Consider the following 27312-nt stretch of genomic DNA (forward strand, 5'->3'; position numbering starts at 1 on the left):
CCATTAAATATTCATTCCCCGTCCCCTGCGCTCCCCAGGCCCTGACAAGCACCATTCTACTTTCTGACTCTTCTAGGTACCTCATATAAGTGGAGTCATTCAATATTTGTCCTTTTGTAACTGGCGTATTTCACTCAGCATAATGTCTTCAAGATTCACCCATTATTACGTGTGTCAGAATTTCCTTCCTTTTTAGAAATAAGCTGGACAGTGTTCTGTTGTATGTATATACCACATTTTGTTAACCCATTCATCTGTCAGTGGACACCTCGGTTGCTTCTACCTTTTGGCTATTGTAAATGATGCTGCCATTAACATTAATATACATAGGTTAATGTACAAATATCTGTGTAACTCCCTGCTTTCAATTCTTGTGCATATGTACCCAGAAGTGGAATTGCTGGGCCATATGGTAACTGTTTAATTTTTTTGAGGAATAATATCACCTTCCACAGCAGCTGTATAATTGTACATTCCCATTAGCAATGTCAAAGGGTTCGGTGATAGTTAATTTTATATGTTGACTTGACTGGCCATGGGGTACCCAGATTAAACATTATTTCTAGGTGTGTCTGTGAAGGTGTTTCTGGCTGAGATTAGCATTTGAATCAGTGGACTTGGCAAAGCAGACTGCCCTTCTCAATGTGAGTGGGCAACATGCAGTCTGTTGAGGGCCTGGAGGAGGAAGGAGATTGGAGGAAGAAGGAATTCACCACTTTTTTCCATCTCACTGAGCTGGGACATCTCATCTCTTCTCTGGCCCTTGGACTGGGATTTACACCACAGGCTCCCCTGGTTCTCAGGCCTTCAGACTCAGACTGAATCACACCACTGCCTTTTCAGATACAGACACCATAATAGCCCTTCTACACCCCTGGTTCACATCACCATTCTGGAGGAAGCCATGGTAACAGCCTGAGCACTTTCATTTTAGGGACTATTCATAAAGATCCACTCTCCTGAGTCTTAAGCCAAGCCTAGCAATAACAGGGTCACGTGTTCATGTTCAGGAAGAAAGTAAAGTCAGACCTGAAGGAATATTCTGCCATTTCCCCCATGCCTCCCCATTCCAACTTTGGGTCTCATTTAATACACTTACGAAGTAATTCTGGTAGAATTTGGCTGAGGACTACAATCACAATATAGTCCCTACATAAACACTCCCATTATTTTTTCCAAGATAGGTATAATTATTTTATATATATGGATTACATCTTCTGGTGTTCAAGTCAATGTAAAACTAAATTAAAGAATGGGACTAGTCAGATTTTTTTTAGGCATTGTTTAATTCTTAAAATAGAAAGTAAATAGGTTTATAAGAAATCTTTCAAATAAATATCACAATTTAAAAAAATAATACCTTTGTCTAGAGTTTCTGACAAAGTATTGAGCATATGTTATAGAGAGTTTTTAAGGATTTTTTTTTAATTTTTAAAATTAAAATTAAAGTGAAACTATACATACACACTTATGGCATAACAACATTCTTGTAAGTCAGGTGCTTAAATGTAAAGCTTTCAGGAAAGCACATATTAGGTGTTGAATAATTTGAAGACATGGCTTCTTTGATCATTAGTGAAAGAATAGTTTAGAAAGCTAAAACAAAAACAGGATGTTACATAGATTGTTGCTTCTTTTCCAAACACTTCTCAATATCATCAAGCACTTGAACGGCAGCCTTTGGAATTCGAGTCCCAGGACCAAATACATTGGAAACACCAACTTTAAACAGAAATTCATAATCCTGTTGAAAGAATTTAATTAGTAGAACAGACAATATTTCTAATTTCAAGAAAATGAAACAAAAGGACAAAATGAATGCTGTCCTTTCTTCTTTATCCCCAATGCCCCAAACTTTCTCATCTGGTACACTCTTGGCATTTGGGGCTGAAAAATTCTTCCTTGATTGGAACTGCCACTAGTACCACCGTTAGTACTCCAAGACATTAAAAGAACAAAAGACATCCTGCCCATTTTCCAAACACCCCAGTGTGTTGTTTGTGGTGGGAAGCTGTATGGTCCACCAGTTGAGAACTTCTGAGCCCTAAACCATAATTTTCTCTCACCTAAATTTTTACTATTTGCTGTTATTTGTGTTAAATTTAGCAACACATTATAGCTTTAAATTTACAAGGCTATTTATTTCCTCCAAGGTAATTCTGTCTACAGCTAGTGAATGGTGTAGTACTTTGAATTTGGCTTCGTGATGGAATTAGGTTTTCTAGAAATGAAAATTAACTCATTTAAAAAAATTCTCTGTTGTTGCTGCTGCTGTTTGTTAGTTTTACACAAAGTTTGAGTGAAAAGATTCCCAGGGCACAAATACTGCTCCAGGCTTTGGATTGTTTTAACATCAGAATATTTGTATCTGTATCAAGTTTAGGACGTGCTTTAAAGCCCTGATCCTCACCCACTAGGGTGATCATATTTCCAGGACATTCTGGTTTGTGCTTATTGCTGCAACAGTTTTTTGGGGTTTTTTCCCATGAGTCTATTTTTTTTTATTATTGAGGTATAATTGACACATAATATTAGTTTCAGGTATACAACTTAATGATTCAATATGTGTATATACTGCAAGATGATCACCACAGTAGGTCTAGTTAACATCTGTCACCCTAGTTACACAATTTTTTGTGTGTGCACTTGTGAGTTTTGTGTGTCCACTTGTGAGTGCAACTTGTGAGTTTAAGATTTATACTTAAAACTCTGTAACACACTGAGCTCTTGGTAACTCTCTTAGTTACTTAGTCCTCAGTCTCTAAGGTACTACTTACTTACTTACACAGTACTCTCTTAGTAACTTTCAAATATGCAGTACGGTACTATTAACTATGGTCATCGTGCTGTACACATACTCCTAGGACTTATTTATTTTATAATTGACAGTTTGTACCTTTTGGCCCCCTTCACCCATTTCACCCACCCTCTACCACTGCCTCTGGCAAACCACCAATCTGTTCTTCTCCATATAAGTAAGATCATGTGGTATTTGTTGTTTCTCTGTCTGACTTATTTCACTTAGCATAATGCCCTCATGATCCACCCATGTTGTTGTATATGGCAAGATTTCATTTATTTTTTATGGCTGAATAATATTCCTGTGTGTGTGTGTGTGTGTGTGTGTGTGCGCGCGCGCACGCGCGCATGCGTGCATATCACATTTTCTTTATCCATTCATCCACTGATGGACGCTTAGGTTATTTCCATGTCTTGGTTATTGTAAATAATGCTGCTATGAACATGGGGGTGCATATATCTTTCAAGTCACTGTTTTTGTTTTCTTCAGATAAATATCCAGTATTGGAATTGCTGGATCATATGTACTTCTATTTTTAACTTTTTGAAAAGTCTCTATATTGTTTTCCATAGTGGCTGCACCAATTTATATTCCTACCAACAGTGCACAAGGGTTCCCTTTTCTACACATCCTTGACGATGCTTGTTATTTCTTATCTTCTTGATGATAGACATTCTAATAGATATGAGGTGATATCGCATGGTTTTGATTTGCACTTCCTTGATAATTAATGATGCTGAGCATCTTTTCATGTACCTGTCGACATCTATTTAGATCCTCTGTCCATTTTTTAATTGGATTATTTTTGTAGCATCCTTTTTAGTAGTACTCATTTTCATTCTTAAAAGTGACCACATTGGATGATTAATTACATGGTCATGCTAATTAACCCCCAGCTACTTCTTTTCTATCTCTATTATTTCCTTATAATATTCTTGTAATACCATAATTCTGCAATGGCACTTAACATGTGTTATCGCTATAAGCTCCACAATGGCGATGGCTCAATCATTTTGATTAACCGCTATATATTAGTGCTTTCTAATCTAAAATCTAAGAGACTTTCAGTTGAATAATAGCAACACTTTATATATTTACTGAAAACAAATAATGAGAAAAATGCATGGGTGTTAACTGATATATAATTATAAAGGATACCCATGTTAACACACAAGTGTGTCATTATAGAATATAATCCTTAGTCTTTAAACTCATGGGGAAAAATGTATGGCAAACACCTACAGATATCTAGGTAATTTAAATATCCAGAGACTTATACAAAATATATTCCTTGAAAATGTCAGCTCACTTATATAACAGGCCTGCATTTCTTCTCAATTCATATTTCAATGCCAGTATTTTGTGCTGCCTAATTATTTTGGTTCTTAAATTTTAATATCATGCCCAAGAGCTTAGGGATTATAGACTCTAAAACTGCAATATAGATAGAAGTGTTCCACAGACAGACAGCAGTAAAGACTAAAAGCCCTTTATATTCCCAAGTAGTAAACTATATTTATGAAGATAAGAGCAAATGTGCTAACAAAAGCAGTTTTGTGTTGACTGTAACACATTAAGTATTGTGTTGTTAGAAAGAATAAGTAATACATAGCTTGGTCGCCAGCCCCACATTGTCACCAATCTCACAACCTCATACATATGTGTATTTTCTCATTTCCTAAGTAGTGTATAAATTCATTATTTTATATTCTGAGTTGTAATGGAGGGAAAACAATTGTAGACATGGGCACAAGGTCACATGTCATTGACAGATTCCTGCTATATAGTGGTGAGGCCTTTATAGTATGTATGAATCATTTACTTAGGAGCAGTTTCATGTAAAGTTCTTGTAACTCAATACTTTTTCCATTCTTAGTAAAAGAAGAAAATTTGATATAATTAAAACTTAAATTGGAAATAGACCCAATTTATATCTTAACTATTTTAACTTATCAGGAAGGTGTCCCTGCCCCCTTAATAAATTAATTGACATTATTGTTACCTAGCATCCATTTCTCCTTTCCTAAGAGGATCTACCTTTTTGTTCAAGAATCCACCTCTGCCCCATTCAGCCAATAATTTTTAGGACAGGCTGACTCCATTTATGTCTGAATTAGGTATTTCTGGCTCTAAGAAAACTATTCCCCAATCAAATTAGATTCATGAAAAAGGGGCTCTTACAGGACCAGGTAATTTATACAGTGCTGAGTGAAGGCAACATTTAGGGATGGGAACAGGCAGGAAATGGACAAGGCAGTGACTCTAAAACAACAGAAGTAAGTGCTACCGACTGACTGACTAAAGGACTGGCTCCACTGCTAGGACAAGGGGTGCTCACTCTATCTCTAGGGAGGGGCTGATATAGTCACTGTGTGTTCACCATTTTTCGCTACTCCAGTTGTGAGATTTTATTACTTTTATCCTGTTCCTTCTCTGTCATTGTTTATTGAATATAAAGAAGATAGATCTCTATCTAGGTGACTAGTTTGTAGGGAGGCAACTCTCTCATACAAGCATTATATATTATTAAATCAAATTATGCATATTGAATTATAATATAGTCTGAATAGAAAACAACATGGACCACTTTTATAGAATTTACTTAGTAAATGACCTAGGAAATGATCTGGCTCTAAATCTGCAACAAATTTTTAGAGAAAGTATATAGAAAATTAAAGAACTACGAATAAGCTACTCAGGTTTCCCATCATGGTATTAGAAAATGTAGGAGATGAACAATACCTGTGGTGGTATCACCCCCCCACACATGACGAGAATATCTGGCCGTCCAAGGGCGTTGAGTTCCTTGATGAGCTCAGGAACTAGGGTCTTATGCCCAGCAGCGAGTGTGCTCACACCCACAGCATGAACATCTGCATCTACAGCCTGCTGGGCCACTTCCCGGGGAGTCTGAACAATTCAAAAGTAAAGAGACAAATCATTATTTATTTTGAAAAGTGTTTCTAAAGTGTTATACTAGTTCAATCAACATTCCAAGATTTTCCTCATTAAAAATCTTGAAGTGAATATAACTTCATATTTCATCATCAAATACCAACTCATCCAATTATTATAATAAACACCAGGGCTATATCTGCTTCTAGCACTACAAACTATCAATTAGATTTACGTTACACTAAAATATAATTCCCCCCAAAATGTTCAAGATAAAGTAGGAATATAGGCAAAGTATATATTATCTCTTCATTATAATTTTTAAAAAATACATCTGTTGTCTTCACTATCAACATTTACTGAGAGGCAACATGGGATAGGATTTATAAAGAAGTAAAAGACAACATAAAATGCAACATGAAAAAGTGAGCCTTAGGTTTTAAAATAGAATGGGAAAGAACAATATGGTGAACTAGGAAGCTCCAGGACCTCATTCTCCCATGGAAACACAGAATTAACAGTAATATATGGAGCAAAATAAGGTGAGAACTATAGAAACTAGTTAAGGGGCTACAGCACCCAGGAAAGTGCATAAACAAGAGGAAGGATGGTGCCAAGGAGGGCATGCCTCTCATTTATTAACTGATTTAACCATTGGGATACAGAAGCATAAATGTTTTCAAACATTCTATTATGAATTGAATTACCAAAGATCATATCTGCTCTGTAATGAGTCCGTGACATTGCTTTGATACTGTACACATATATTTAAATCATTTCATATAAAAAGTACCTACAAGTTTCTTATGGTAAATGTAATGTAAATTGAGACAACTAGAAAGGATAAGGCCACCTGAGAAACCACTGCACAATTATAAGCACTAAAAATACTAGCAAAATCTGTGAATTTTCTGAGTTGGCACGATTTTAAGGCTCATAATTTTAGTGCAGAATCAGAAGATTTTATACTCAGTAATGGATCCACATTCAAGAAGATCTCTAGGTAAGTCATACAACATATTGGTAAAACACTGAGTCTGTGAAAAATATTAACACACGAAATTAAAACCTTTAAAAATGTGCATATTCCTGCTATTGATTTCTTAGAGGTAAGACATTTAATTTAAGCATGATTTGTTATTCATATCATCCATGCTACCAAAATTGATTAGATTAAAATTCCATTTAGGGACTTCCCTGGTGGCACAGTGGTTAAGAATCTGCCTGCCATTGCAGGGAACACGGGTTCGAGCCCTGGTCTGGGAAGATCTCACATGCCAAGAAACAGCTAAGCCCGTACGCCACAACTACTGAGCTTGAGCTCTACAGCCCAAGATCCACAACTACTGAGCCCGCATGCCACAGCTACTGAAGCCCGCGCACCTAGAGCCTGTGCTCTGCAACAAGAGAAGCCACTGCAGTGAGAAGCTTGTGCACCGCAACAAAGAGTAGCCCCCGCTCGCTGCAACTAGAGAAAGCCTGCGTGCAGTAACAAAGACCCAAAGTAGCCATAAATAAATAAGTAAATTTATATTAAAAAATTCCATTTAAACAATTCAGTTCCATGCCTTATGTTTATATAAATTAAACTGTATTTTAAATGATCAAATGTTGCAATTTTAAAAACATCAAATCAAATTTTAATTAAATCAGTCATCAGAGAACTGCATGATTGTACCTTCAGCCACAGATAAGTTTTTTTTTTAATGATGTAGAATTATGGTTAACAAAGTTGGTGGTACTAAAAGACAAATTATATTTTTGCAGATGGTATATAATGGGGAAATGAACTTTTGGTTATTTGAGAAATTCCTTTAGATGCCAATGTTCCTTTAGACAACAATTTTTTTAAATTCTTTTATTTTATGAAAAATTATTTCCCAAAAGCTAACCACTAAATATTGAAAATGCATTATATTTGATCACTATTTAAAACAAACAAACTAAAGCAAAAGGACAGCAAAATGTAAGTAAAAAAGTAGAATGGGAAAGTATTCAACTTAGAGGAAGACTGAAAGCAATCTAAATACAGTGTATATTATTTGTTTAATCTGAAACATATTTGAGATTCTTAACAAAACCCACCTTAAATGCCTAAGACTCTAAACACATTTACATATTTATCTACCAACACAGTTCAGGACATATCTCCAGAAGTCTGTGCTAACTCTTTATAGTAACAAGTTCTTCTAGCCTCTCTAGAGTAATATTTTAAAATCCCAAATGGGAAAACTCTTATGGGAGACTATAAAGGCTGGGCCTCTTCAGGAAGATTTACTTCTTTCCTGGTGAAAATGCAATGAATATTCTTTTAGTCTTCATTCCAGTTGACCTATCCACAGTATGTAGCAATAGTACTTGAAATTCCTCCCAAAAGTTTTCAATACCTGAAAAAGAGGACCAATATCCACATCAAAACCAAGATCAGCAAATCCTGTAGCAATAACTTTTGCTCCTCTGTCATGTCCATCTTGTCCCATTTTTGCCACAAGAAGACGAGGTCTACGACCTTCACATTCCATGAATTTCTGAACCCTAAGGAACATTTTAAAATACAACAGTTATATATTAATTGCCCAAAGGTAAAATATAAGACTCTAATTTATTTGCAGTAAATCTTTCAAGTTTATTTAAAACATCTAATCTGTTTACTCATATTTTGTTAATATCTCTGTTTCACATTAAGAACTCCATTAAAGCCTGAGTATGTTTACCATCTCCCCCCTTAGAAAAAAATTTGAAAGACGGCACAGACTGTAAGCCTGTAACACTGAGAACATCACAGTGAAGCAAGATAAGGAAATAACAACTTTACAACTTAAGACAGTCCCCAGAGTACAATATGCAGAAATAGTTAAATATAAACTAAAAAATGCCTTCAGAAGTATTTGTACATATATGTGACTCACTAGCTATTTTGAACTGTCCATATCTCACTTACCCTTCACAAGTGTGAACTCCCCCAAGATGACCTCAATGTGGTATCTTAATGTATAATCAAAATACTTGCTTGCTTAAATCAATAAATTTACACCTCAGATGAAAAAGCATGAAGAAACAAATTTATTTTTGTTAAAAGAAAAAAAAAATGTTCCATTTCGATGACTTTCACCTTGGCTGTTTTGATATTTATTTCATATATGAGTAGTGACATAATATTTTTCATGGAAAATTTATTACAGTGGTTGAGAAAACTAATCATCAGGAAGCTACTACTCACACTTCAGAAGCATGATCAATTTATATTAATTCATATTTCCAAGTCATGTTTGACAGTTATTTACTGTCAGCCCAGTGACGAGTGATTTTAATTTATGCATAGATGGCAACCAAATATTTACTTTCAAATAGGAAAAGTAAGATTTTATAATTATTTGAGCAATTAAACAATGTAAATAAAACTTAAGAAAATATGAAAATGTACCATCGTAAGGAGATTGAAATCTAAGTACCTGGAGGATATGAGGCAATATCAATGTTAGTTAAACAAACATTTGCTTGAAATGAGAAACTCCTAAAGGGGACTGTGGTGAAAGTTCAAAATATTATTTTAGTAAAGCTACAGATTAAGAGGAAAGTACAAGTCAAATATTTTCCAGTGGTATATGAAAAAATTAAGCCCACCGTAGATTCATGGGGATTGTGTTAACAGAAAAGATGACATTCTGGTTTAAGAAATCTCACATATTACCTCTTGATAGCAAATGATATCTCTTTACTTTCTCCAAATTCCTGGCGATAGGCTCCACTCACCATACGATCACTAGCTTTATGCTCACCAAATACCTTTTTCATGGCATCTGTGATTTCTCCAACTGTACATCTAAAATATTAAATGGAAGTTCTGTTAACATCATTATTTGAGATAAAAATATTTAACTTAACATTCAATACAGTTAGACATATTTTCTTACCTAAGTCAAAAATAGGCTGTCAAAAATCTAAATCTGAATGCTTTCTACTGCATTCATGATAGGATCTTTCCTCAGAATACTTATGAAAAAAAATGATTCTGAATGCCTTTACTGAAAAATGACCGAATGACCTAAAAACTACTAATAGACAACCATCTAAAGGTTACTGAATAATTCATTGCTTAACAATACAAATGGGCAAAGACCAAAATTCCTACTGATATTTTTTGATAAAAAGTAAATCTTTTAGCATATTCCATTTGATTATTAATTCATTCAACATGTCGAGTGCCTAATATGGGCCAAGCACTGCTAAGTGCTAGAGATACAGTGATAAATAAGACCAAAAAAAAAAGTACCCACTCTTGCAGAATTTATCATCTAGTCAGGGAATACAGATAATGCACTAACAAACAAATAAATTAATAAGATTATTTCATATGGTAATAAGTACTATAAAGACACTAAAATAGGCAAAATGGAATGAGGTGCTTGGGAAAAATGTTTTAGGGATATTGAAGATATGAAGATACAGCTTCTGAACTAAGACCTAAATGATGAGAAAGAGACACGCAAGGGAACTTAAGAGAGAAAAGTGTTTGAAAAGGAAATGCTAAATGCAGAGGCTCTGAGAAGTAGGAAAACATGTTTTATGTTCTAAAAATAGAAAGAAGGACATTGGTACACAGCATAACAAAGGAAGTAGGATAAGACAAGGTCAGAGAGGTAGGCACGGATCATATCCAGCAGTCTTGCAGGCCATGGTTAAGATTAGGTTTTAATTTAAAAGGACTGGGAGACCACTGAAGGATTTTAAGCAAAGAATTCATCTTATTTCTTTAAGAAATTAAAACAAACAAAAAAAAAGGAAATTAAAACTGAAAAACAAACAAAAAACAACCGATATACTATTCACTCCATCCCTTAAGCACTTGAAACAACTTAAAAGTCCATTATATTAAGCAATAAACAATAAAAGCAAAAATAATTTACTTTTTGACATTATCGTATATTGGGAGAAAAGTTTTTGTCACTTGCTTTTATGCATGTTCTGTAAGGCAAAGCACTGACTGCCTTTATGCTGGACTATCTTTTCAGAGATGTCTACATAGTACACAGCCTTGGAAGACAGAGATACTGTCCAGCTTGGACAAAGGGCAGGTTTGCTTACTGTCCAACATAATAATGTCTCCCTATCCTTGAAAGTACATCAAACTTCAACCTGCAAATCAGTGACACAGGTTTATTATAATAGCTCCGAATGTCCTGAGCCACAGGGAAATACACGAATATTAATACACTTCATTCAAAATGTATTAATGTTTTAAATGCACAGATGCTGAAGAAAAACAAGATTTTTTTTTTTTTGGTTTCCAATATTTTCTTTTAGGCTCACATGGTTTATAGAATCAGCCTTTTATTTAAGTACACCCTGAAAAACTAAACTGGTCAACTTTTAGAATTTGGAAATCTCGAAACTTACATATCCTTACCTCGCACGAGCTGCATCTACTGCAAGAGCGAGAATATTCCCATCTCCACTGGCAGCACATGCAGTCAGGGCAGTGAGACACCGCTCAGCCAAAGCTTGATCCCTGCTGGATTTGACCTTACAGAAAAGGGTAAGGAAAGGGACCATATATGTGATTAGAGAATAAAACAGAGATCAGATTATACTCTTATTTATATCATATGGAAATTGTTCCATAATCCTAACTTTAAAAACAAAAGAAAAAAATAGAAGAGAATAATATGTTTCCTAGCATTGATATTCATTACATTTATTCATTCCTTCAACATTTAAGGACTTCCTAAAATAATACTAAATTCTGTATAACACTGATAATTCAGAAACAAGCAGGGCAATAATGAATAATAGTGCTGACCCTCCCAAGTAGTACATGCTACTTAATAGATTACAACTTAGGGAATATTTTAGTTATATTTTAAGTTTCCCTTAGCTAATTAATAGTCTATTGGTAATAATATGTATGTATATTGCTATTCTACTTAAAAATAATCCCGAGAGAAAAAGAGAGACAGAGACAATGAGAAATACTGCAAAAGAGAGAGCAAGACAAAGAAAAGTGTAGTCAAAAACATTTTCCCTTGGGTCTTAGCTCTACTCTGCTCTGCCAACAACCTGCCTAAACAAAGTTACCTAAAATCCAATTTTTTACAAGTTTTCACCACCTGTAAAAATGTCTAAAATATGATACTGCCTAAGATGCCACTAAAATTATATCATATCTATAAGCAGAGGTGGGTTAGAAAATTTATATTAAAGGCAAGGAGGAACCCAAATCCATTATCATTATTGGATTCCTCACTCTTACCCAAAATAAGGTAGATCATCATTTATGCTAAGTGGATGCCCTCAAGCTGTGCATTTAAGAGAGTTTAAGTACAAGAGAGGAAAAAAGGAGTTTTCCAAATATAATAAATATTGAGACTTTTGTGACCACTGGAAATATAATGCTACATCCTAAATAGGACCCTTTAAAAAATGACAAAAATGTGGGAGAGGAGTCATTATCTCCTGAATGAGGGTGAAAAAGGAAATAATATCATTAAACATCTGTCATTAATTCTAATAGAAAAAACAAATGGAAGTTGAAAGTTACACATACAGTCTAACTGGACAAAGTCTACTGGATTCTTAAAGAACATCTGAACTGAGGGGGAAAAAAGGTCCTATCTTAAACAATCATAGGGAAAGTTAACAGAGAAAGCCATTAAGGAATTTCAACTTTCCTGCCTTAGAAACAGCAGTAATTACTAAAGCCAGAGATTAAGAGACCAAAGTAGCTTCATACAATAGAAATATATAGGTTACAGCAGTAAGAATTAATGTTTTATCTATTTTAGTATTTTATATACTTTGGTTCATCTCAGTGAGAAACTGGAAATTAAAACAGTTCTCTAGTTTCAATCTAAATATCTTTCATTCTAAACTGTATCTTACTAAAGCACTATTCAAATATATTTGAATTTTTTTTTTTAATTGAAAGCAAATGATTCTTTCATAGTAATATCAGGAACATGGAAATAAATTACAGTGAGAAGACCTGGGTTCAAATATGGACTCTGAACTTAATTTTGTTTTTAACTTTGAGTGAGTTATATAATCATCTAAGCCTTACTTCAAATGTGTAAATTATAGGAGGCATTGTTATTATGGTGTGGTTTTTAATAAGAATGTATAAGTTTCACCGAGGCAGATATCATGATTAAAAACATGAGTGTTTGGTGTCAACAGACTTAGAGATTCGAGTCTTGGATGCTTAATTATTTATCCTGGGCAAGTTTCTCCATCTCCCTTATCTTTAGTTTCCTTACCTTTAAAATGTTGGGAAATAATACACACTTCATATGGTGGTTCTAACAATGCAGCAGGACAGCATGAGGGCTTGGACAGTGCCCAGCACACAGAAAACGTTCAAAATATGATAGCTGTTATTACCTTTTTAAGTTTTTCAATCTGCTTGTTACGCACTGAAGTATTATCAATTGCCAGAACATCCACAGATTCTTCTTTTTCCAACTGGTACTTATTTACTCCAACAATTACTTCAGAACCTGTTAATCTCCCAGAGGAAAATAATATGTAGATTCTATTCACAAATAACTGTCTAACAGTAATGCTCTGATCACCACACATATTTTCCTTATAAGTTTGATATTTTTAAGTAGTATTCTTACTCTTAATGAAATTTCAATATAGATCAGTGAATACCAATATGGAATGGGGATAGGAGGGGAAAAGACAGGTATATATCAGAATCTCTGTAAGGGAGGGCTTTGATTATTCACCCAAACTATATGCTTTCCCAGAGTTTCTGATAAACTCTCTTCTAACACTACAAAATTAAAACTGTAGTAGCAGCTACCAACTAAGATTTATAAGGTAGAAGACAAACATGCAATGGCTTTTGTAATATTTTCTTGAATCCTCTTACAGCCAATCACTTTTAAACAAAAAATACCTTTAAAATCTATAAGTGATAAACCAGAATTACAAATTATACTTCCTTAACACTATAAATATATTTTGCCTCAAATTACCAGATTATTACTCTAGCTAAAGACATCCCACCAAGAAAAGAGGTATATCCTACCTCAGGATATACCTCTTTTCTTATTTTCTTCATAAAACTTACCATAATCTGTAATTATTTTGCCTATTTATTTGTTTACTTGTTCATTTTCTCTCTCTCTCTTACCAAAATGTAAGCTCTATGGGTGTAGAGACCATGTCTGTCCCATTCACAGTTGTATGCCCAGACATAACACAGTGTCTCAAATACTAAAGACTAAAAAAGTATTGGCAGATTGAATAAATAAATGAATAGTCCAATGCAGAGCACAATGACCAATAATAATGTCATCTTCAAAATGGTGGAGATATCTACCCACATATATACACATAATAAATGGGCAAACCTCCACACATACTTTGTACATATGTTTGCTTATGTGCATCCAGCCATGCAAAAATACAAACACAGAGATAGATACATATAGATTCAGGAGAAACATTTTATCCAAGTTTCATTTTTCTATAATTTTTGTTTTACTAACTTTATATGTTATCTTCAAACAGAAATTAATATTTCTTTTTTTTTAATGGAATTTACATCATTTTATTTATTTATTTATTTTTGGCTGTGTTGGGTCTTCATTTCTGCGCGAGGGCTTTCTCTAGCTGCGGCAAGTGGAGTCCACTCCTCATTGCGGTGCGCAGGTCTCTCACTGCTGTGGCCTCTCCCAGCGCGAAGCACAAGCTCCAGACGCGCAGGCTCAGCAGCTGTGGCTCACAGGCCCAGTTGCTCCGCGGCATGTGGGATCCTCCCAGACCAGGGCTCAAACCCGCGTCCCCTGCACTGGCAGGCAGACACTCAACCACTGCGCCACCAGGGAAGCCCCAATATTTCTTTTTAAATACTGGATTTCACATATAAACTTTTCTACTTTATCTTACCAGAATCTATTCTAGCTTGTCTTCGGGCAGCACATTCTTCGATTCGAAGTTTAGGTATTCCCTCTGCTACAGCTTTGGCCATTCCACCCATCTCTTCAATTTCATTAATGAGCTAACAAGGAAAAACAGATTAATAAAACTAGAAGAGAAGATGGAAATATTTTAATAAACAATACAAATGTGTTATGTTATATAATTACTAATGTTAATAAAATTATAAACTATTTTAGTGGTAAAGTTAATGTTTCATAAGAAAAGAATTAACAACAGAGCATTAATTAGAAATTCTGTGGAGTTAATAATGCTGTATTATATATTTGAAAGTTGCTAAGAGATAGATCTTAAAAGTTCTCATCACAAGAAAAAATATCTGTAACTGTGTGTAGTAATGGATGTTAACTAAACTTATTCTGATAATCCTTTCACAATATATACATATATTAAATCCTTACATTGTACACAAATTAATACAATGTAAATATGCCAATTATATCAATAAGAAAAAAGACATTCTGTGCTTAAAATTATTTAAAAAGACAACAGATAAACTAAAAAGTATATTTTGGAAAACACAAAAATCTCTCGCTCAAGTCTTAGAAGCCAACTAAAGATAACACTAATTCTGTAATTTTTATTTTTAATTACATAAATCAAGTTTTCATGGTTACATAAATACTCTAAAAAGTATATTTCAAAATGCCATTTTATTTTTCGATTTGAGCAGCAGAGTAATGATATAACTCTAGCATTACTGACATCAAGAAATACCTAAATCTTCAATCACAGCCTCATATATACATGAGACAGTGGAAAATGGATGGTGGAATGGAATACGATTTCGTAGATAGGAGCAAGGTCAAACTGGCTTTCTGCTGATGGATTCAAGAAAGAAGAATCTGTACTGGATTCAACAGAAGCCAAGAATCTTCTAGGAAGCTAAAAAAGAGGGGGACTACTTGAGAATTTGCAACTACCTCTCTCCCATTCTGTCAGGAAAACCAAAATTTACTGAACTAGAGAAGCAATGGACTATGAAACATCAAGTACAGGGAGAGGCAAGGATAAGATGTCTTACTGAAACAAAACCTACATTCTGAATGATAAGATTGCAAACAAAAAGGCACACAGAGGAAACAGTGACAGTACAGGATATAAAAGAAAACTTCAAAAAATACAATGATCCTCAGAAAAAGAAGAGATTCTGTAATAATGAAACAACTAGTATGAATGCAAGAGAAAAAATTAGAAAACAAAAATGAGCTCTCAGAAATTAAAAATACGATATATAAATTTTAAAGTATTTAAGTAGAAAGATAAAGGTGATGACTCTCCAAAAAACCAGAACAAAAACTCAAAGATGCATTATAGAACAGATAAAAATGTCAGAAATCATTTAAGGAGGTCCTTACCTGATAACCATAAGTTCTAAAAAGAGAAACCAAAGGAAAATGAGTGGAGAGAAATTATCTAAGAAATAATACACGACAAATTTCCCAGAGCTATGAGAACATGAAAAAGGGGCCAGGTGAAAAATGTCCACCAAAGGGGACAGTGCAGGAAAAAATACACACACCAAGGTACATCAACACAAAAATAAAGAAGAGATCCTGAAACTTTCAGAAAGAAACATCCTGAGTGAGAATAGCATCAGATTTCTGAACAGAAATATTGAAAGCTAGAATAAAAAGTAGGTGAATGCTTACAAATTTGCTTACAAACTCCCAAATGAAAAATTTCAAACCCAGACTATCAATTAAATATGAAAGTAGAATAAAGACATTTTCAAACATCCAAAGTTTCAACTAATTCATCTCCCATGCACCATTTTTAGGAGGTTCCCATAAGATGTGCTTCAAAATAACAAGGGATAATCAACAAAGAGACAGGATTCAGGACACAGATTCAACATAGCAGAGGTGAAAAGGATTCTGACAATAATGACAAAGGGAAGGTCAAGGACAGCAACAGTCTAGAGAGAAACCAGTCTAAATCAAATGAGAATATACAGGACTTCAGGAAGGATTTACATTGAGATATAATTATATTGGTAATATGGGACAAAGGAAAGAAGGGACAAGATCCAGCTAAAATACAAAGCTACCATACTAGCAAAGCAGTAGATAAGGTCTAAAATTGATTGAATTAGAACAGTATATACATGTAATTTTAAAACATGGAGATAAAAACAAACAAAAAGATGTAGCTGACTCAAGGAAGCAGCAAAACAAGCAAGTGGAGGAGAAAGGACTGCTTTTTTGTTATAGTCTTTTAACATTAGTTGTCTTTTTAACTCTCTGAAATAAAATACTTTAATACAAATACAAATGTATTTTTAAATTAAGTTTCAGTTTTAAATACTATAAAGTCAAATCTAAAATTCCCTTTTCTCTGAAACACTTTATAAATCTTGATATAAATCTATAAATGATTTGATTTATAAATCAAAAATCTTTAAATCTTCATAAATCTGTAAATCTTATAAACAAAGTTTCAAAGACTGACCTTCAAGGCAGCGTCATAAACATCATTTGTGAGAGATTCCATCATATATGAACCTCCCCAAGGATCAGCCACTTTAGGAATCCCAGATTCTTCTTGAATAATGATTTGCGTGTTCCTGGCAATTCGAGCACTTTTCACAGTTGGCAAACCCAGGGCTTCATCAAAAGAATTTGTGTGCAAGGACTGAGTCCCTCCAAACACTGCTGCCATTGCTTCTACTGTCGTACGAATGATGTTATTGTAAGGATCCTAAAACATTTAGTAAAAGGCAAAAAACCAAAACAAAACAAGGCAACAATTGATATATATTGCAGCCGTAAAAGATGACAATGATTAAGCAGTGGCTGATGCATACTTTCTTTGCCAAAGCCTGTATTAGTCTTCAGGATATCTAATAAATTTAGACAAATAAACCAGACTTAGGATTAAGAGCCAAAGGATCTAGTCTGTGCCTAGGCACTAAAACACTGCCTCCTATAATCATCTGAAATATGAAGTATTTGTTGTGCTTATTTTTGTATTGCCTAAATAGTCTTCTATAGGTGCATCATGAATGTATCTTTTGTCTACTTAGATTATTAACATACTTCATTGCATAACTCACTATCTGCTAATTATTGTATACCTTGAAGTATCTACCTTAATGAGGTGCACAAAACTGGCAATGATTTATTAATAAATAATTAATAAAACTGATGAACAATGGACTATAAGACAAGAAATATGACTTCTAGTTCATTCTGTTCCTAACTGTGATTTGGGCAAGTCATTGGACCTTTCTGAACTTCAGCTTCCTTAGCTATAAAAATGAGGAGGCTAAGTCAAAAACAATTACTAAAGTTCTTTCCAACTCTGAAATCTATATTTCTCCACTTATAAGTACCTGAAATCATATTTAATATGGAGACTACTAGTTTTTATTTGTTTTAAATTTATAAAAGCCATGTAACATTAAAGTTATAAATTATTTTAATGTATCAAAATAATTTAATATGTAAAGAAAATGCACGTTAAAAAAGATCACCACCACATAATTTTTTAATGAAATGAAATTTAAATAGATTACCCAAGTGATAATAGTTTTTAAATTGTTTGTTTGCAATGCATGCTTATTGAAACACAACTATAATAAAAAAATTTGTATGTATAAAATCAAATTTTAATGAGGATGTTTTGTGTTAAGAATTTTAACCATTAAAATTATTTAAGACAATATTACTTAAATTATAATTTGTACTTCTTCCTCATCATCACATTTTTTTACTTTTAAAAAAGTAAAATACACAGCCCTGCATGTAAGCTAAGATTTAAATGATTTTATATTGTTAACCAATAGAGGGGGCCAATTTTATTTATTTATTATAATTTGTGTAAAAACAAATATAAGTATGCATTACGCTTCAGAATAATTATGATTTTCAAATATTAGCAGATAAGTTCTTAAATCTGTTTCTTGACTATGCCAAGCTGCTTAGAAGAAAATATATGACTTTGCTAAAATTCTACACTTTAAATGTTATACATACTTGCTCAGTAAGTGACCATCCTGATGTCTGGCAATGTGCTCTTAGAAGAAGAGATTTAGAGTTTTTAGGCTTAAACATTTTCTCTATTAAGTGAGCCCAGAGTCTTCTCCCAGCTCTCATTTTTGCTATTTCCATATAAAAGTTCATCCCAATTCCCCAGAAGAAAGACAACCTAAAATAGTAAAGTGCAGAATTTGATTATAAAATGGAAATTAATTGTATCACATATACACACACATACACACAAAAAGCTCAGGTTTTAATTTCAAGCTACTTAGTTTGAATTAAAATCAAAGCATATGTACTGCAGTAACCTTAAACCTGTAATAATAGATGACTTCCGTATTTTGAAATGGAAATATTAAAGGAACAAAAGCAAATCTGTCTTGAAAACCATATTTACATTTTAATATTATTTGTCAAATGTGCCGATTAATTGTGTTCTCTGAACAGCAGAGGCCAAAATTCCTCTAATTTACCAAGTACAGTCAAACTTAATTCTGAATTTTAATTATAAACAGTATTGGCTTATTCCCTCTTTATCACTCAGATAAAACATTAAAAAAAATCGGGTATATTTATATATACAAATTTATTTTTATCAATATATTTTGCAGGCTTCCCTGGTGGCGCAGTGGTTGAGAGTCCACCTGCCGATGCAGGGGACATGGGTTCGTGCCCCGGTCCGGGAAGATCCCACGTGCCGCGGAGCGGCTAGGCCCGTGAGTCATGGCCGCTGAGCCTGCGCGTCCAGAGCCTGTGCTCCGCAACGGGAGAGGCCACAACAGTGAGAGGGCCGCGTACCGCAAAAAATAAAACAGTCCTGTGAACTTTCTTAATGTTGAGGCAATATTTGAGTTTAATTTACTCACCTTGGTGCAAATTCATCAATTGTCAGGCCAGCTTGGAGTCCAGTTCTACAGTACTCCAACCCATCTGCTACAGTATAGGCCAGTTCCAGAATGGCATCAGCTCCTGCTTCCTGCATATGGTATCCACTAATTGAAATTGAATTAAATTTTGGCATGTGCTATATAAAATAATAAAAAAAACAACTGTAAATAAAAATATAAGAAAGATTCTATTAATTCTATCTTCTAAAAGACGATATTATTTTAAAATGATATTTGATTCAGATATACTAATTAGTTCATAATATTAACTGAAAATATTTAATGTTTAGTTACATTCAATTCACTTTCCAATTAAAATGGCTGATCCAATGAACCACTGTAAGGACTGTACCTGTTTTATTTTTCTAGTGAAAAAGAATCACCAACCATCATTTAGCACCAAAAGTTAAACTCTGGCTGAGGTTAGGAATGTAACCTTTGGCCCAAGAACTGAATGATGACATCTTTAATTCCAAACTCATGACTTCGACCTCATAAGAGGTCCTAAGACCTCAAACCTTTGGGAGAATCTGATGAAGATGTATAAATTTAATTAACTAGTTATTAATGAATAATAATGAGTTCAATGAGTTCATTCAATGAATGAACTCATTGAATATGAATAAGTACACAGTGGGTAAAAAAAGAAAATGGTTCAGTGCTAGTACTATATATCAAAACAGGAAAAAATTCATGGCTTAAAAATCAAAGATTTCAGCTTGATTTACTGTGACATTTAATGCTAAGGATAATTCAGACAGGTTCCTTCTACCATAACCACTAATCCACTATTCCCCTAAAATGTCATGTTAGGTGGGGTACATAACACACAGAACCTGCAGAACCAAAAAACTATTATCCTTCCAAGAATTAACCAAAGATAAAATAATAAAAACTAAATCAGACACTCATTACAGTTGGTTCAGAACATGGACTCAAGTCAGAGTGCTCAAATTCTAGGCATGTCACTTAACTAGCCAAGAGTGTAGGCAAGTTTCTCAACCTTGTTATCCCTTGGTTTCCTAAACTATAAAATAGAGATAATAACTCTACCTTCCTCATGGAATTGTTGTAGGATTAAAAGAAACGATTCATCTAAACAACTTAGTACAGTATTATGCCGGTACACAGTAAGTATTCATAAAAAGTTAGTTGTTGCTAGTGTATGGTATGGATTATCTGTATTTTACGTTTGCAAATATTTTATTTATAACTAACCAAGATTTCTTGAAAAATGTTCATCACAAAAGCAATAAGGGGATTGAATTACATGGAATTGAGAGACTACTTGAATATATTTGGAGTTACAAATGAGAAGGAAACAAACACGTGCTTCTCTCCTGAGAGGAGTTTAATAGTAGACTTTTTTTTAAGAATAGTAGAAACACTGGGAACATTGGAATATTATTCAGCCTTTAAAAGGAAATAAATTCTGGGCTTCCCTGGTGGGGCAGTGGTTAAGAATCCGCCTGCCAATGCAACGGACACGGGTTCAAGCCCTGGTCTGGGAAGATCCCACTTGCTGCGGAGCAACTAAGCCCGTGAGCCACAACTACCGAGCCTGCACTCTAGAGCCCACAGGCCACAACTACTGAAGCCTGCGTGCCTAGAGCCTGTGCTCAGCAACAAGAGAAGCCACTGCAATGAAAAGCCCGCGCACCCCAACAAAGAGTAGCCTCCGCTCACTGCAACTAGAGAAAGCCCGCGTACAGCAACGAAGACCCAACGCAGCCAAAAATAAATAAATAAAATAAATAAATTTTTTTAAAAAAGGAAGTAAATTCTGAAACAGGCTATAATATGGATGAAACTTAAGGGCATTATGCTAAGTGAAATAAGCCAGACACAAAAAGACAAATACTGTATGATTCCACTTATATGAGGTACTTAGAGTAGTCATATTCATAGAAACACAAGGTAGAATGGTGGTTGCCAGAGGCTGAAGGAAGGGGAGAATGGAAAGTTATTATTTAATAGGTACAGAGTTTCAGTTTTGCAAGATGTAAAGAATTCCGGAGATGGATGGTGGTGATGGTTGCACAACAATGTGAATGTACTTAAAGCCACTGAACTGTATACTTGGAAATGATTAAGACGGTAATTTTTATGCTATGTGTATTTTGTCACAATTAAATATTTTTAGAGGAACAACATAAAAGTTTAGTTACTTCAAATAACATACTTGATCAATAACTGAAACTGGCACTTTTATCACTTATATGAAAGATTATATAAAGCAATTTTGAAATTGTACATGACATTAGTGTTTCACAAGGTTAAATGCCCAAGTACATAACAGCAGACTGGTACTATCCGCTCCAATAGCCATTCTCCACTCTCCTCTTGTACCTGAACCATACATTCAGTGCCAAAGTGTTCTACATTTCCAATCTTCCCTCTTTGTGTCAACTGAGATATAAATGGAAGTTTGGTTTGTTCCTTCTGGAAGTTCACCTTTAATCAGAGGGGCTAGGTCCCTCTCCCCACACAAACACAGCCGGCCCACCTACTTCCTTAATCATGAGCTAGCACACAAACAATAGAGAAGCCAGATGAAAGGAGGCTGGAATCCTCACAACTGTGGTGTTTCCATACAACCAAGACCCTGAGTCTACCTTCCAACTTTTTTCAGTTGAAACAGAATTGACACCTACTTAGTTAAAGCTACTGCTATTTGTGTATGTGTGTGTGTTTGTCATATACTGCTCAAATCAATCCTCCTGTGCATGTGTTCCTGAAACTGAAAAACGTGATAGGCATGTATTCTATACAATTCATGTGAGCAGATGGAATCTATGAAAAGCCATAAAATTGAAAAGTATAAAGTTTATCAAATGAGGAGAGCAGGCAATGCTAGCAAGAGTTCGGAGATAACAGCAATTACAAGAGGTAAAGAGATTAAAAAAAAGCTTTGATGATAGAGGAGAGATGTGCCCTTTGCTATGAAATAATGGTCTAATTTTAAGGTAGGTAAGAAGAGAGCATTGCCAGCAAAAAGTAAAGTGGGAATGATGGGGGAAAATATAAATGAATTACTTGAATTACTCAGAGGAAGTGAAGCAGCTTTATGTTTCCCTGTAGAAGGATTGCTGCTAATATAGGAATACTGTAAGAACCTTATTTTCCCACCAATCTTGGGAAAATGAACCTAGTTCAGGGGTGAAATATTAGGGACCTCATTGTGGTTGCAGATATAAGTGTTATCTTCTAATCCAGTTTTTTGCAGAAATAAAGCTAATATTTTGATCCCCATCTGACACCAGTGTCTATTCACAACTGGATCTGAACTTTGGAGAGAAATAAAAGAACTGTAAATTATGAGCGCTCCCTGATTCTAACAAATATCAGAGAATAAAAGTTTTAATAAAGAAAATACAGTAAATATCTACTGCCCAGATTCCCACAGGTAATGACAGACCATAAAACTAGTACATTAAAGACCAAAAAATAAAAACTAACAAATACACACACATAAACACAAAACCCACACCCTGACTCTATACTACAACCGTTACTCTGACTCAATTACCAAATTCAAATTAAGCTATGGCATTTTATAAAAATTCCTACATTCAAAGAACTACGGCAAAATCTATAATAACCACAAAGGATACCTTTGCTGTATATTGGAAGATGTCAGCAATAATTTTCATGGATGGTTCTGGAGGAAAAATGTAAGTATTTCTGACCATAAACTCCTTTAGTATATCATTTTGGATTGTACCAGTAAGTTTCTCTTTAGGTACACCTTGTTCTTCCCCAGTTACTATAAAAGTTGCAAGAACTGGAATAACTGCTCCATTCATGGTCATGGAAACTGACATTTTTTCTAAAGGAATTCCATTGAAAAGAATTTTGGTATCTTCCACAGTGTCAATAGCAACTCCAGCCATTCCAACATCACCACGAACTCGAGGGTTGTCTGAATCATAGCCACGATGAGTTGCCAGATCAAAAGCAACTGATAATCCCTGCTGACCGGCTAAATATATAAAGAAAAATAATGTAGGATTAGAGTCTGGCATCAAAGTAAACTGATTTTCTTTAACACTACTTAGTGTTGATTCATCTCATCACATTATACTTTTATAATGAACATTTTTTATGCTCAAAACAAACTTAAATAAAATACTTTATTTCCTACTAAAAGTCTGCTGTGCACAAAGTGAATTCCAGACTTCACTATAATAAAGGATGGAACCAAACGTGTTACATATCTCATGTCCATCTCAAGATTTTTTTATCTTAATGATTTTAAAATAATTTTAAATTTATTTCTGGCTGTGTTGGGTCTTTGTTGCTGCCCGCAGGCTTTCTCTAGTTGCCGCGAGCGGGGGCTACTCTTTGTTGTGGTGCGCGGGCTTTTCATTGCAGTGGCTTCTCTTGTTGTGGAGCACAGGCTCTAGGCATATGGGCTTCAGTAGTTGTGGCATGCAGGCTCAGCAGTTGTGGCTCGCGGGCTCTAGAGTGCAGGCTCACTAGCTGTGGTGCACGGGCCTACTTGTGCTCCACGTGGTATGTGGGATCTCCCCAGACCAGGGCTTGAACCTGTGTCCCCTGCAATTGCAGGTGGATTCTTAACCACTGTGCTACCAGTGAAGCCCTATCTTAACAATTTTTGATAGAAATATATTTAAGATTCATGAAAAGATATGGCTGTTTGTATATAGTTAACATAATTTAGTATTTGTATGCTCACTTATTTATTTTTGTTCTTGTCTTGACCATTCAAATATTATGGGAAATAGAATTATGAAAACCATGCAAAAAACTAAAATTTGTACATGATCATTTGTTTATTCCTTTCTTTGGTCATCACTTAAACCATTTTCCCCTCCAATTCCTATCCTGATGGTTTTAAGTAAAAGCTTCTCAAAGGCAAAGCCAAGGTCTCTTTTCTTCATACAGCTTTACTTCACCTAATTCCTTTTACACAATGTGCATGTAAGTATTGTTTACTCTCAAGAATTTAGCACTTTATTCTTGGTCATCTATCTTTTTCACCATGGAAGTTGAAAAACATTCATTTTTTTTCAGAGTATAGCCTTAACTACAAAATTATAAAGTGACTATTTTTATAGAGATTAACCAGCCTCCCTTCAAAAAAACCAAGATGAGGAAGTGTATGTTTGATCACAAATATTACATCTCACTAAAATCTCACCCTTAATATTGTCCTTATAGAACTTATTGCTCTCTTCTACAGTACTAAAACCAGCATACTGGCGGATGGTCCAGGGCCTAAAGGTGTACATGGTGGGATACGGCCCACGTGTGAATGGCTTTACTCCTGGAAGTTCTTCAGGTAAGTCCTTGGTATCCCTGCTGGAATACAGAGGCTTTATGGAGATCCCCTCTGGGGTGTGCCATATTAGTTCTTCCGGGTTTTTGCCTTTCAGCTGCTTTTTAGCCAGGGCAGCCCATTCTGGGTGAAGGGGTTGTTGCTGATGCAGAAGTCGCTGCCGTATAAGCCTGGAGCCTGATGCCTCTTTCAGCTGCTTCAGGTGATGAGGTGAAAGCAAAAAAAGCCGACTCTTAGCCCTCAACATGATGGAGCATGGAAAACACCCAACAGGAACAAGAACTGACCTAGAAAAAGAAACACAGTGCATATGTATTTATAAGAGAGCAGCAAAATAGGAGCTTTTGGTGAAAAGGGGTAAGAAAAGAAAGGGTATATCAGTATGATTGCATCTCTTCTCTGCTGCTCCCTCCACCTGATATTTTATAACTCTGGTCCCTCTTTTCCACAACTATCATTGTTCTGGTTCTAGTCCTCTCCCTCAAGAGACTCTTGGTTTTACTGACCAGTCTTACCCTGTCTCATCCACTCCACACACTGACACCAATGAAAATATGATCATGTATCACACTTCTCGTAAAATTTTTCAAAGGCTCTGCATCACGTAGAGGATCAAGCATTGCCTCCTAACTTTTTCATTCAAAAGGTTTTTATTTAACACCTACTTTATAACAGGCAGTGTTGGACGCTGAAGAAAAAAGTGGTGAACGAAACAGGTATTCAAGGCCCCCACGACCTGATCCCTGCTTATCTCTCAGAATCACCTCTGCCTTTGACCTCTACACATTTTGTGTTCTAGAAATACTGGATTACCTACAGTTCCCTGCATACATCAAAGTTCGGGACATGCTCTTGCTCTTCCAGCGACCTAGATACTCTTCTTTGGCTAAGGCATCACCTCCAGTACGCGGGACTTTCTATGTGACAGGCACTCCTTAAGGACTTTATGTAGAGCAGCAATTTTAATCCTTGTAACACCACCAAGAAATAGGTACTAATATTATCCCCATTTTACAGATGAGGAAGCTGAGGCACGGAAGAGCTAGCATTTAAACCTAGGAAGCATTTAACTAATATACTCATAGCCTGTCCCTGAAACCTCAAGCTCAGCTAAATGGCCTCTTCAGTAATCCATACCACAGAGCTCTGTTTCCCTCTTTATACATCTATCATCTCCCACACTACAATATATTAGAACGTTGGTTTTTTTTTTATGTTCATATAAAATTTCTTTATATATGTTTTATGTTTATACAAAACACACGTATATAAAATTTCATATACTCTATATAGTCTCCTCTATTCTATAAACTGATCCAACATCAGAGCTGTATATTCCTGATAATTAGCAGAGTCTTTTTCACCATTTTAGGTAACTAAGTCCGATTTCATCATTTTACAGATGTAGAAATTAAAGTCCAGAGAAATACAGAAATAAAGTGGCTTGATCAAAATTCCACACAGAAAAGCAGTAACTGTTCACCTGAGTTACTAAATCCTTGTCAGAGTCATATAGTCTCAATATGTAGAGCCTAGTATTTTAAAAGGTTTTGAGTTGCAAATTTTATCAATATATTCATCATGCCATGTAGTAGATAAGGCAACAGCAAAGTGAGCCTAAAATTCTATTTTCCGTACTATTTCTTACCTATCAATTTAGTGGAGCTTAAAAGAAAATAAGAATACCCAACATTTATTAGGGAGTTGTGAAACAAAAGACAATCCACTGGTGGGAGTATTAACTGATTTAACTATTTCCAAAAGCAAATTGGCAATGCGCACAAAAGGTCTCTGAAATGATTATGCCATTCCACTGAGGGCCATCAGTCCTGGGAAAGTTACTAGATAAAATAGATGTTCCCTATAGTTTTACTTGTAGTAAAGAAAACTTAGAAACATCATCAATGTCTAACAATGAAGAAATAACTGAATTACAGTATATACAAATTATAGAATTTTATGTAGCTATTAAAATATGTTTAGGACTTCAGCAAAACTAATCTTTCATGTCAGAAGTCAGAAGAGTGGTTACGTATGGTGACTAGGAGAGAAAGGGAGCAAGAAAGGAGCTTTTGGGTGATGGTCTTGATCTGAATTCCTATTATACAGATGTGTTCAGTTTGTGGAAATGCCTCAAATTTTACAATTATGATATGTGCACTTATCTGTAAGTATATTATACATAAGTTAAAATTTAAAATAATATGCACGGTTTCTTAAAAAAGGAGATAGGCTCAAAAAGTATGAAGTGAAAGATAAAAAACTGTAAATGCAATGTGTTCAACTAGTTTAAAAAGTGCATAGAACAAAGTCGAAACAGAAATACAACAAAAACAATTCCTTTTTTTTTTTAACTACAACCATTTTTATTCTATTAAATCCATGGGGTCCTTGTCATCCAAGTTCTTGTGAGCCATAAACTACAGGTACCAGCTTAAAAGGTGGGTGAGAAAAATAATTAATTTATAACTGAACGATTAGGGTAGTAATGATAAAAAA

The 27312-nt window shown here is 34.7% G+C and overlaps 1 protein-coding gene across 1 annotated transcript; it reads right to left on the reverse strand.

Moving 5' to 3' along the window:
• Positions 1-1176: 1176 nt before the first annotated feature.
• Positions 1177-25094, reverse strand: MMUT (methylmalonyl-CoA mutase). The gene is made up of 12 exons (XM_007451913.1): positions 24676-25094; positions 23126-23493; positions 19491-19648; positions 18619-18790; positions 17093-17341; positions 14591-14702; positions 13073-13188; positions 11103-11218; positions 9387-9518; positions 8083-8230; positions 5543-5710; positions 1177-1744 (listed from the first exon to the last, which is right to left on the reverse strand). Exons 1-12 carry the CDS (start codon positions 25058-25060, stop codon positions 1616-1618), a joined length of 2253 nt encoding a protein of 750 aa, XP_007451975.1. The 5' UTR covers positions 25061-25094; the 3' UTR covers positions 1177-1615.
• Positions 25095-27312: the final 2218 nt, after the last annotated feature.

The sequence above is a fragment of the Lipotes vexillifer genome, unplaced genomic scaffold (assembly GCF_000442215.2).
Source record: "Lipotes vexillifer unplaced genomic scaffold, Lipotes_vexillifer_v1.1 scaffold147, whole genome shotgun sequence".
NCBI lineage: Eukaryota > Metazoa > Chordata > Mammalia > Artiodactyla > Lipotidae > Lipotes > Lipotes vexillifer.

Coding starts and splice junctions, on each gene's coding strand:
- MMUT (XM_007451913.1), bottom strand. CDS start 25,060: ATGTTGAGGGCTAAGAGTCGGCTTTTTTTGCTTTCACCTCATCACCTG. Junction 18,791..19,490: donor ATTGATGAATTTGCACCAAG/GTGAGTAAATTA, acceptor TTACTATTTTAG/GTTGTCTTTCTTCTGGGGAA. Junction 5,711..8,082: donor ATATTGGTCCTCTTTTTCAG/GTATTGAAAACT, acceptor TGAATTGTTCAG/ACTCCCCGGGAAGTGGCCCA.